This window comes from Arachis ipaensis, chromosome B04 (genome assembly GCF_000816755.2).
Source record: "Arachis ipaensis cultivar K30076 chromosome B04, Araip1.1, whole genome shotgun sequence".
Taxonomy (NCBI): domain Eukaryota; kingdom Viridiplantae; phylum Streptophyta; class Magnoliopsida; order Fabales; family Fabaceae; genus Arachis; species Arachis ipaensis.
Window position 1 is genome coordinate 108092962 of NC_029788.2, and position 12460 is coordinate 108105421.

General features: G+C 36.9%; 2 protein-coding genes across 3 annotated transcripts; both read right to left on the reverse strand.

Moving 5' to 3' along the window:
• On the reverse strand, positions 754–4797 carry LOC107639644 (alpha-soluble NSF attachment protein). 2 transcript variants are annotated; one of them, XM_016343197.2, is made up of 9 exons: positions 4444–4795; positions 3823–3872; positions 3644–3716; positions 3201–3280; positions 2750–2901; positions 2359–2518; positions 2233–2280; positions 1975–2055; positions 754–1092 (listed from the first exon to the last, which is right to left on the reverse strand). In XM_016343197.2, exons 1-9 carry the CDS (start codon positions 4595–4597, stop codon positions 1012–1014), a joined length of 879 nt encoding a protein of 292 aa, XP_016198683.1. In that variant the 5' UTR covers positions 4598–4795; the 3' UTR covers positions 754–1011. The 2 variants fall into 2 exon arrangements, with proteins under 2 accessions (XP_016198683.1, XP_016198684.1); XM_016343198.2 differs by lacking the exon at positions 754–1092 and adding an exon at positions 1134–1571 and having other exon boundaries at positions 4444–4797.
• On the reverse strand, positions 7892–9821 carry LOC107636862. The gene is made up of 2 exons (XM_016340336.1): positions 8271–9821; positions 7892–8167 (listed from the first exon to the last, which is right to left on the reverse strand). Exons 1-2 carry the CDS (start codon positions 9819–9821, stop codon positions 7892–7894), a joined length of 1827 nt encoding a protein of 608 aa, XP_016195822.1.

Genomic DNA, 12460 nt, shown 5'->3' on the forward strand with positions numbered 1-12460 from the left:
TTTTTTAGTATTAACAAAAGCTAGCCTCTAATAGTGCTGTGACGAATTTTCCATTGACTAAAAAATGTCCCAATGACATTTGTTTTCTTTTATTTTTTTATTGAATTATTTTTCATTTTTTTCTTTCAATAAAATCTTAATGCGACTTTCTTTTAACGACAACAAAGTTAATTTACAATATTTAATCAATACTAAATTATATATTTGGCCTTTAGGACAAAAACTGTAATATAGTTTTTTAATTATGGTTTGGAGTTTGGACATATAAGAAAATTAATAAAATATCTAATTAGGAGGATAGATGAGATAGAAGGTTGACAAGAGACAAATGATAGAAAAAAAACTTAAAAAGAACACACATGAGAAGGTCAAAGTAAATCTACGTATAAACAGTTTTACTGCAAACATAATACATAACAGGGTTCAAAAACATCGTTTAATCCATATAGCCGACTCTACCTTACTTTAGGACAGTCCAATTCTGTTATGACTTATGACAGTGAATGTAGTTACTAATTTCATGGCAGTGAATGTACTTTAGGACAGTCCAATTCTGTTATAACTTATGGCAGTAATTTTCTCATGACAGTTCTGTTACTTGAGGAGTGGATATTACATATTAGTTAGCTGTTTGTTAATTGTTAGTGACCCCCTCCCAAATATAAGAATCATTCCTCTCTCATTGGATAGGTATCTTATGTAATCATTCAATTCGGTTTTCATTCAATAAAGCCATGATTCAGACAAGACAACTATAACCAAGATATCTCCAAATTTTCTTAGCAACAAATTTTCAGTCAACTTCTGTACATACAACCCTCAACAATAGATAAGAAAGCTTTAAAATTTCCGGCGAGATATCCCCCTCATCGATATGTCTACAAGCCAGGGAAGAATTAATTATCTTACTCGACTATGAATACAGCGGTCGTGGACCAAAAAGATGACAAAGATCTAGTCGAAGTTGAAAGTTAACTCCATTAGTAGAAAAATATTAAATTGTGGTTGATTTCATGTCAAATCACCATCTTCCATCTCTCTTGCTTTCAAGGCATCCTTTACTCTCAACAGAAGGTTTGACTTCCAAGCATCCTACATTGAATTGAAACAATCAAAATCATGATACATGCCACATGTAACATGAGAATCATGTACTACTTTGATAGGAGGATAAATGTGTCTCTAGATGAAACTGAAAGAAAATTTTGGCTTTTGACACCTTAAATATTAAAAAAATGTCCATTCAATTAACTAGAACAACGTATAGAAACATGATTTTTTAAGAAATGGGATATAATTGACACCGTAAAGGTCACAAAGGTATTGACAACAACAACAACAAAGCCTTATCTCACTAGTTGGGGTCAGTTACATGGACCAGACAACGCCATTGAACCCTATCACAAAGGTATTGAGGTTTGTAAATGGAAGGAGGAGAAGATGCATAATACAAAACAATATAGCAACAAAATTAACAAAACTCTGTCCAACTAGGTGGGGTCGGATACATGAATCAAACACATCATTGAATGCCGTCTTGAATCATGTGTGAACTCGGTCCATTTACGTATCTATATAAAAATAATGGTATCACCAAATCCTCAAATACCAAGAACACAACAAACTATAACTATTGTAAGGATTTGATTTATTACATGCACTTGTAATTGGAAAAAAGTTAAGATTGTGACGAATTGAATTGGTCAGATCTTTTGAACAAAGCAAAATTGGATTATTGACATTGCTTTTACAAATTTAATCCATCAGCATATCATAACAGACACTAGAAAGAACCAAACCTTACTTCCTAACAGTTATACTAAAATGCAACTACTGATATAATCATATGATGTTTCTCTTATAGTTTACCAGAAACATCTAACGCTGTTGTGCGGCATTACTTTTCCTAATACACAAGTTGCGGGACAAAAATAAGAGGAGAAAAAGTCAGTTTCTCTTTACTTAGAAACATACCAACGGGGTCGCACTCTCAAACTCCTTGACTGCTCTAGTAAACTTTTCAACATCTTCAGTATCAATTGAAGCAGCCAAATCCTGAAATTTGATAATACATTTCAATCGATATCAAGTAAACAACGAGCAAGAAAAGAACAAGTTAAAAAGCAACGCAAGCTAATGGTACTAAGACCATTAAGGGGGAAAAAAGAGTTATTCAAAATAAACAAAAGAAAAAATGAAGAGCCAAGAATACTAGATAATTCCACCACTTACAGCCAAAAATTGGTATTCACGAGTTCTGGAGAATGTTGGATCCAAGTCCTACATGATCAATGAGAAAAATATAAACAATATGCATCAATATAATATTTCAACATCAAGAAGAAAAACTAAATGAACCTGATAGCGCTCCAAGGTGTTGTTAATTGCAACAACATCCCCTAGACAAAGCTGGCAAATGCCAGAGTTAAGAAGATATCCTCTAACTCCATATTTCAGCAAATTACTGTTGAGTGATTGTCGGGCAATATCTTCGTAAATCTTCATTGCCTTCTGAAATCTGATAAATGCTAAGTATATTAATACATTTCAAGTTCTTATGTTTTATAAATTCAAACTATTAGATTCAAATGGAGATGCTTATCCCAATGCAGTCTGTTAATGGCTATCACCATTGTCAAGGGTATAAATTAGATGGAATTCCAATATATATGCAGGCAGAGGGAGGTTCAAGAAGCATAACTCCCAGCAAACCGGTACCAAAAAATTGCATTGGAAGAACAATACTCACTCTTTAAGTTGGGCAGAAAATTGTGCAACCTTTGCTTTGCACTGGATCACAGTTGTTGTCGCATCCTCGGGTTCATAAAGTTCAGCAGCCCTCTCAAAATATGTTTTAGCGTTCTCCGCATCTTGGCCAAGCTCATATAGTTCGCCGATTTCCTAGATCCAGAAAGACAAATTTAACTCTTCTCTAAAGGATTTAATCTCCTTATCAGATCCTCAAAATAATGGAGGCAGAATTCTAACATAACAGTAAGACGTACACGAAATGGTTGTCAAAAGATTTCGGGAATGGAACAATGAATGCATATATATAACTAGCATGTAGCTATAATGGCACCAGAAAAATGGTACATGCCAGGGATGTTTCAGTCAGAGGTTCAATTTATATTATGTGCAGCAAATAGACCGAATTTATATTATTAAGGACTGGAAATCAACATAAAAGAAGAAGGTACCTTGCAATGCTTTGCAGCCATGACGTGTCTACCAACCTCTGTGAAGAGAGTTACTGCTTGTTTTAAGCATGGAATTGCTCCTTAAAACATCAAAAGCAAAGCGACAAGTATTGTTAACAGAAAGAGAGAAGTATGTGTAATTTGAGGGTTACGCCTCCCAATCAAGAATTCTTAAGAGCAAGCAAACTCAATATTCTGATATATATGACAAGTATCAGCCAACACTAAGCAAGTCATATATGCAACGTTCACTCTCAAGTTAACAGTTTACAAGTTTATGTACGGATTTAATGAATTTACGAGATTATAGGATGTGTCTTGACGGTTCAAATTTACCTAAGATCCACAAGTTTAGGTGTGATCTCGAGTTTGATTACCTTACATATTACATGTATGCAAACAGATCCAAAACACACACAGATGACACTGAAGCTGAAGAGCACCTTTTGTGGATATCTTCTTATAGCAATGAGCAGCATCTACATAAGCATTTGCAGCTTCATACTTGCTATCTAACTGCAGAGATCATTGCAAATGGTTATCAACTTATCATATTTAAACCCGAATACACAAATTCCGCTTCAAAGGTTTGAAAATGTTCATAGTCACACTAGAACTATACCTTCATATGGCATTTAGACAATTTGATGTACACTGAACCTGCTTTGTCCCCTGAACAAATGTGTACGCAGACATCAAAGATCAAACAGGAAGTTAACAAAATTACAAAAACAACCCAAGATAACCAAGACTCAAATATATACTCTAAAGGGAAGCTCGGTGCACAAGCATCTTGCATTAACGCAGGGTCGGAACTCGGAAAGGATCGCACAGGCAGCCTACCTGATAATTAAATCAGCAACTGATGCCACACAGAGACAACTCAACGGTTGCTCCAAGGCAATCTATTTTAGGAGAATGAAAATGTACCAATAAATTTACATGCTTAAATTGATCATTTAGGATTTCAAAAAACACAAAAGTTAAGCAGGTTGTTTCTAAATCACACACTAGCAAAACAAAAGGAAAAAACTTTCTGGCATTTACTCCACAAAAGGAAGTGCATAGAAGTCCAAAATTCATAATGGATCTTTTGACGGGTAAAAAAAATACAATAAAAACCTTGAGCAGGTACCTAACACCATAAGCATAACCATCATGATGAAGCATGAATGAATAACAAAAATGACAACAAGAATAAGGTAGATTGAAAGAATGTGAGGTGCGAAGAGTAAGAACAAACATGATTTGGCGAGTTTGAAGGAAGTTGCGGATTTCTTGAAGAGTTCAGCGGCTTCTTCATAATTGGAACCAAGAACAGCGCAGCAACCACAGAAGATTTTCCTCTCTGCTTTCCTTGCAAATTCTTCTCCCTTCGCTATCTGTTCTTCTGCCATTTTGGTCTGCGGAAATGGAATGAACAATGATTATGCTACTTCAACCACTTTACTTCAGCGTTTATTCTCTTCTTTTCTTTTCTTCTCTTTTCTCATTTTCTAAGCCACGAATTGTTTGAATGACATGAGTCATCGCCCCATAGGTGTTTCTCACTCCTAATCAAAATTGGTTATTGTTGGAAACTCAAAAACGAATACAAAATTAAAGACTAAATTACTATTACTCTTATCATATCCAATTATGAGTAATTGAGTATGCGAAAAGAATAATGATTACGAGACTACGAGTAACACATTTCTTTATTTATTTTCTTAATATTTAAATGAGTAATAATTTAAATATATGTTATTATGTTAGTTCAAAAAAATATTAAAAATAAAAGGTTTAATTATTCTGTTAGTCCCTATAGTTTGGCCGAATTTTTAATTAGGTCCCTATAGTTTTTTTCCTTTTAATTGAGTCCCTATACCATTTTTTTTTGTTTTAATTGGGTCCCTATTGGCAGTCAACGTTAAGTAAAACGTTGACCTGTGTTAAATTTACCAAAATACCCATGTTTATAACACTACATAATCCTTGTCCTCCTCCTAAAACTCCAAAACCCTATTCTGTTTGTCGTTCTCCTCTTCTCCCTTTCTTCTTATTTGTTGCTGAAATTTTCTGACCTTGCATGAATTCCAGCTAACATTCTTCGAGAATTTCGAGTTCAAGAAGTCTCAACAAGAGAAGACATTTGTGTTATTGTGGGGAGACAGTTGTTGTTCTGTCTTCTTCTAAAGTGGCCAGCCATGGAAGGAGGTATGTAGCTTGTGGACGAGTGCCAAGGTGCAGTTTTTTTGAGTGGATTGATAATGAAGATGATGTGAAAGGTGAGTGGTTGAAGCAGAAGGAGAGGAGGAGTCGTTGCTTCTGTGGAGACTCTCTGATTCTGAAAAGTTCTAATACACCCAAGAATCCAAATAGAAGGTTTATGTCTTGCCCAAGTAGAAGATGCAAATTTTTTGAATGGGTTGATGAAGAAAAGAAGGTTGGCGATGTTTGCTTATTGTCTTCACAGTATCACTCTGGTCGAGTAGAGGGTGAAATTAGGGGTGAAAATGCACAAGAAAGGAAGGTTGATAGACTTAGTGTTGACACGGAGAGGTTAAAGGTGGAGATTGGAGAAGTTGATGACTGTGTTGGAAGAATCTGTGTAGAGCTGAATTCAGTCCAGGAGGAACTTCGAAAGTTGGAAGAAAACATGAAGAAGCAGAGCAAGATGCAGATGATGTTATTTTTTTTGTTTTGTAATCCTAATAGTTGCAGTGCTGTGTGGTAAAGTTTATTGATGTAGTGGTCATTGTTGGCTTTAAACGGAGGAGCTATAAAAAGTGTATGTTATGTTATTTAGATTGAATGGATGAAAGTTTTATTTGTTTGCTGCTATAAATATAATGTTGTGATATTGAATGAAAATGCACACAACTAAAAACAACTGATATCAGCCTATCACAGATGCATCATTAGAATAATGTAATTCATATTAGTGGTCCTTAACATATTCCACACATTAGATAAGTTCAGTGGATCCAACTTGCACTAGTTACAAAATAAATGCTCCACCTACAATGTACTACCAAAAGTGGTCCACCACAAAGCAAAATAAACTAAAAAAGTGATGTTCCCAATACCAAAATACATCCACAGTATACTATACTACACAAAAAAAGTCCTACATAAATCCACAGTAGGAGGAGCTACATAACCCTAAAAACTTCAATCATCTGTGAGGTCTATGTGTTTAGCAGGTTTGGCTGCTCCCTTTCTTATCTCCATCTTCAGTCTTTCACTTCTTCTCATCCCAAAAGTCCTAGTCTTAGGCAAAGGTTGTGTAACTGGTGCCACTTGTGGAGTCTGGTGAATGAGTGGTTCAATGAAGGGAGTTGGTTGAGTTGCTGGTGTATGAGGAGGATTTGAAGCAGCTCCAGTATCAGGTGAACCAGATCCAGCAAGGGGTGAGTCATTTGCAGAACCAGATCCAGTAAGGGATGACACAGTTGCAGATCCAAATTCAGCAGCAACAGTATTTGGTGTAGGGGCTGATGCAACAATAACCAAATTTTTAAATCATTACACCAGTAAATACTTTCAACTATGGATTATGAAATAGCAAATTATAGTTATACCTGTGATACTAGTTGCTTTTCCTCTATTAAGTCCCACACCCCTCCCTCTGCCTCTCCCCCTTGTAGCAGATCCAGCAGCAGCAGTCCCATTCGTAGCAGCAGATTCAGCAGCAGCAGTAGTTGGTGCAGAGGCTGATGGAACAAAAGTATAATGGTTAACTCATTTCCTAATAACAAAAATATCAACTTTCTAGTATGTAGCAACAAATCCATGAATTACCTGTGACAACAGTTCCTCTTCCTTTGCCCCTTCCTCTACCCAGTCCCGCACCCCTTCCTCTGCCTCTCCCCCTTGCAGCAGATCCAGAATCATGTGCATTATTCCCAGGTGCAGCTGAGTCAGTTGCAACATCAGATGCAGCAGCAGCTGGTTCAGGAGCTGATGCAAGTTCAATCGAATTAACAGAACATCACAGAAAGCTACTGGTGCAACCAACAATTATAAAACAACAACAAAATAAGATGTACCTGAGACAATAGGATTTGGGCAGTGCCTCCTGTTGTGTCCATACTGGCCGCAATTGCTGCAAGTCACAGAGGTACCCGTCCTTCTATACTTCGTTTGAGATCTATTTTCATCTGGTTCTCTAATCCGTACCATTCTTGGCCGACCAGGTTTAACCCTGAAAACTGGGGGTATGATGGTATCATAGTTCGCTTTCGGCCACATGTTCTCTCCATTAATTGGAGCAATTGATTTTCCATATGTTGCAAGGTATGCTGCTGGACTATAGTAATTGCTACAATACTCTTCAGGATTATCACCCTTTTCAAAGATGGCACTGCATGCATGTGGGCATGGCATACCACTCAAACCCCAAAATCGACAGCTGCAAGTACCAGCTAACAGATCCACCACAAACCTTTCCATGATAATCCTATTTTTGTGATGAACCTCAAACTTCAGCTCACCTGCCCATCTAGCTTGCCATTCCATACTTCTTGTTGCAATGAGATCCAACCTCTTTTTTGGTTTAGGCAGAATGGATCCTTCATACTTCTCAGCCTTCTTCTTCTTTTCTGCAAATCTTAACATCCAGCAGCATCTGATCCACTCAAACATCGTCAGAATGGGCTTGTCTCTAGCCTCAAGAATCCTGCCATTGAAAGCCTCTGATATGTTATTCATTAGCATATCACTCTTTGCCATAAACGTGAATGGCTCTTTGTCCACAACTTTGGGTCCACTCCCATCAGTTTATCATAACAGTCCCTATTTTTCTCCTTCAGCAGATTCATTCTTCGTCCCCACTCTTCCACATAGGTAGCCTTAGCAATGGATAGGATTAGATCCCTCAGAACTGTCCCTCCACCATATGCCTTCTTACAGTTTGCATAGAGATGCCTTAAACATAATCTATGCTCAATAGAAGGTTCCATCTCACCAAAAACTTGCATCAAACCCTAAACCAACAAAAACAACAGAGTACAATATACCATGATTCAATCAACAAAAACAATGCAAGTAGAATGAAATAGTTACAATCATAAGTCAGTTTATCATTACCTTTTGTTGATCCGACATGAATACCCATCTTCTTGATTCACCGATATCATTCAGCAACAGATCAAAGAACCATCCCCAGCTGTCCTTTGTTTCCGCCTCCACTGCTGCAACCGCAATTGGAAAATAATTGTCATTAGGATCCCTCCCTACTGCAACTAGTAGCTGCTGACCGTGGTCCCCTTTCAAGTGACACCCGTCCACTCCTATGATCGGCCTACAACCAGCCAAGAAGCCCTGCTTCACTGAATCAAGGCACATGTACATCCTCATGAAACGCGGTTGGTGAGTTAAAGATGGCCTATCTATAACAATACTAAGCTTGGACCCCGGATTTGCCCTTAAAATCTCAGCACAATAATCCCTCAATTTAGCATATTGTAGTATGGCCCTTCCATGTACTTCTTTCCTTGCCTTTCTCCTTGCCCAGTAAGCCTTTCCAACACTAACATTTGCCATATACTTGTCCTGAATTGTTTGAATAATAGTGGCCAGCCGCATATCTTCTCCACGACTAATGTTGTTCACAATCTTTTTTGATATCCACTCACTAGAAGCAAGCCTACCAGTATAACTTCTCCCACAGGTATGCTTGCCCTTCAAGGTTTTTATCCTAAAACAATCAGATCCTCCTACCTTACTTGCAAAGCAAATCCACTTGCACTTTCCTTTTTGTCCCTTACACACTACTCTGCACCTCAACTTGTCGTTCTTCTTATACCTAACGTCTCTCCCATTCAATAAGGCATGCTCCTTAATTGCCTCTTTAAACTGGGACAGTGTTTTGAACTCCAACCCAACCCTAAACTGATACTCTCTACACATTTCTGCCTCATCATACTTAGGAAACCTTTTTTTCTTAATCATGTTATCAGAATCTCCCTCGTAACTATCTATGTCTTCAGTTTCATAACCATCTGAAATGTCTCCAATTTCTTCATCCATCTCTCCAGGAGCTTCATTATCCTCAGCACCCTTATCTGTTGTGGCTTCTTGATTTAGCGGGCCATTGAACCCACCAAACGCATTTGCTTGTCCATCATCAACACCATCCTCTACATCGAACCCAAAGTAATCCTCATGTTCACCATCATCAGCACTATCATCAAACCTATCCTCCTCAGTTGAGGGTTCTGACTCTGCATCGACTTCTACTTCTATCAGTCCACTATCCTCACCTTCATCTGGGACATAATCTGGATCCATTGATGTGATTTCAACCCCATTACCTTCTCTATAACCATCAACAGTGTACACTATACCATGCTTCACAGAATCAGTAACTAAAGCCCTAGCCATTCTAACAGCATCCCCATCTGACTTCAACTCTTTCAGACCTAACTTCAACTCCATCCCAGGTTCGTTCCACCATAGCTTCGCATAACCCTTGTAGCCTAGACCCTTCAGCAAACTCACTATCTCTTGCAAAGACCATTCATCTAGTTCAAAATGCAAGTCTTCCACAACCAACCCACCTAAATATTGTAGTCCATCTCCCCTGTCAATAAATTTTCCTCCGTGATGGAGCTCTATTGTGAACTCTGATTCTCCCATTGCTACACAACAAAAAACGAAAAGTGCTGATTAGTCATCCCCTAATCAAACATTACCAACAATGCTAATGACTTTAACGCCGTAGCATTCGCCAACTTCTGGAAGAATGAAGAAGGGAAAAAAGTGTAAAAAACTGTAACTCGTACCTTTGCAACAACGACGACAGTAGCACCTTCGACAAAGGAGGCCACGAAAGCAAGCAACAAGCCTCGATCACACCATGGTGGAATGCGAATGCGTCATCCAACAATCAGAAACTGAGATGGGGGTGAAGAGGAAGGGTTTCTTTTGCCTCAGTGAAAAGGGAGGAAAAGCCAGGATTAATCGTTTATTAAGATAGGGGCATTTTTGTCAACATAAAATAGGTAAATACATTGAGGATTACAAAAAACGTTTGTAATTGGGTATATCCAATTTTGGAACGGAATATTCCGTTAACCCAAACGTTTTTTGTCACTGTAAGGACCCAATTAAAACAAAAAAAAAATGGTATAGGGACTCAATTAAAAGGAAAAAAACTATAGGGACCTAATTAAAAATTCGGCCAAACTATAGGGACCAACAGAGTAATTAAACCTTTATCTTTTATAACTTCAAACAATTTAACAAAATTATTAGACAAATTAGTCTACAAATTAATTATGCTCCTTAATTGCCTCTTTAAACTGGGACAGTGTTTTGAACTCCAACCCAACCCTAAACTGATACTCTCTACACATTTCTGCCTCATCATACTTAGGAAACCTTTTTTTCTTAATCATGTTATCAGAATCTCCCTCGTAACTATCTATGTCTTCAGTTTCATAACCATCTGAAATGTCTCCAATTTCTTCATCCATCTCTCCAGGAGCTTCATTATCCTCAGCACCCTTATCTGTTGTGGCTTCTTGATTTAGCGGGCCATTGAACCCACCAAACGCATTTGCTTGTCCATCATCAACACCATCCTCTACATCGAACCCAAAGTAATCCTCATGTTCACCATCATCAGCACTATCATCAAACCTATCCTCCTCAGTTGAGGGTTCTGACTCAGCATCGACTTCTACTTCTATCAGTCCACTATCTTCGCCTTCATCTGGGACATAATCTGGATCCATTGATGTGATTTCAACCCCATTACCTTCTCTATAACCATCAACAGTGTACACTATACCATGCTTCACAGAATCAGTAACTAAAGCCCTAGCCATTCTAACAGCATCCCCATCTGACTTCAACTCTTTCAGACCTAACTTCAACTCCATCCCAGGTTCGTTCCACCATAGCTTCGCATAACCCTTGTAGCCTAGACCCTTCAGAAAACTCACTATCTCTTGCAAAGACCATTCATCTAGTTCAAAATGCAAGTCTTCCACAACCAACCCACCTAAATATTGTAGTCCATCTCCCCTGTCAATAAATTTTCCTCCGTGATGGAGCTCTATTGTGAACTCTGATTCTCCCATTGCTACACAACAAAAAACGAAAAGTGCTGATTAGTCATCCCCTAATCAAACATTACCAACAATGCTAATGACTTTAACGCCGTAGCATTCGCCAACTTCTGGAAGAATGAAGAAGGGAAAAAAGTGTAAAAAACTGTAACTCGTACCTTTGCAACAACGACGACAGTAGCACCTTCGACAAAGGAGGCCACGAAAGCAAGCAACAAGCCTCGATCACACCATGGTGGAATGCGAATGCGTCATCCAACAATCAGAAACTGAGATGGGGGTGAAGAGGAAGGGTTTCTTTTGCCTCAGTGAAAAGGGAGGAAAAGCCAGGGTTAATCGTTTATTAAGGTAGGGGCATTTTTGTCAACATAAAATAGGTAAATACATTGAGGATTACAAAAAACGTTTGTAATTGGGTATATCCAATTTCGGAACGGAATATTCCGTTAACCCAAACGTTTTTTGTCACTGTAAGGACCCAATTAAAACAAAAAAAAATGTTTAGGGACTCAATTAAAAGGAAAAAAATTATAGGGACTTAATTAAAAATTCGTCCAAATTATAGGGACCAACAGAGTAATTAAACCAAAATAAAATATACAAAAAATATATTTAAAAATTAAAAAGATATGTTAAAATTCTTAATTATTTTTATTGAAAAAAATAAAATATTGTTTTTTCCATCTAATAATTAGTTAAACTTTAGATGGTATCTAATAGCCAATAATATTGAGTTATTAAATATAAAATAGGATAAAATATATTTTTAGTACTTAGTATTTGTAATTTTAAAATAAAAATATTATTTGTACAATAAAATCAGCTACTAAAATAAGTTATTAATGTATTTGTGTATAAATACATGTGTGACTTAATTTATTTTCAATGTATTTACATTCCAATATTTATTTTATACTGGTGGCTAATTTTAGTGTACATATAGTATAATTATTTTTTAAATAATCCCTAACGTTTAGTTATATTTAATTTTATATCTAACATTTTTTATTTGTATCAAAATTATTCCTGGAGATTAACTCCATCTAAAATATTAGGGACAAAATTGATTTCTTTCAAAAATAATTTTGACATAAATAAAAAATATTAGAGACAAAATTAAATGAATTGAAAATGTTAGAACCAAATTAAATGAGATTAAATATTAGAAATATTTTTTAAAAATATCGCAAATATTAGGAACAA

Bases quoted from the DNA above. Each gene is read 5' to 3' on its own strand.
- LOC107639644 (XM_016343197.2), bottom strand. From the start codon at position 4,597: ATGGCAGAAGAACAGATAGCGAAGGGAGAAGAATTTGCAAGGAAAGCA. The intron at 3,717-3,822 runs GTATAGTTCTAG...TGATCTCTGCAG, and splicing joins TGTCTAAATGCCATATGAAG to TTAGATAGCAAGTATGAAGC. The intron at 2,281-2,358 runs GTTCATTTAGTT...TTGATCATGTAG, and splicing joins ACACCTTGGAGCGCTATCAG to GACTTGGATCCAACATTCTC.
- LOC107636862 (XM_016340336.1), bottom strand. From the start codon at position 9,821: ATGGGAGAATCAGAGTTCACAATAGAGCTCCATCACGGAGGAAAATTT. The intron at 8,168-8,270 runs GTAATGATAAAC...TTGTTGGTTTAG, and splicing joins TCATGTCGGATCAACAAAAG to GGTTTGATGCAAGTTTTTGG.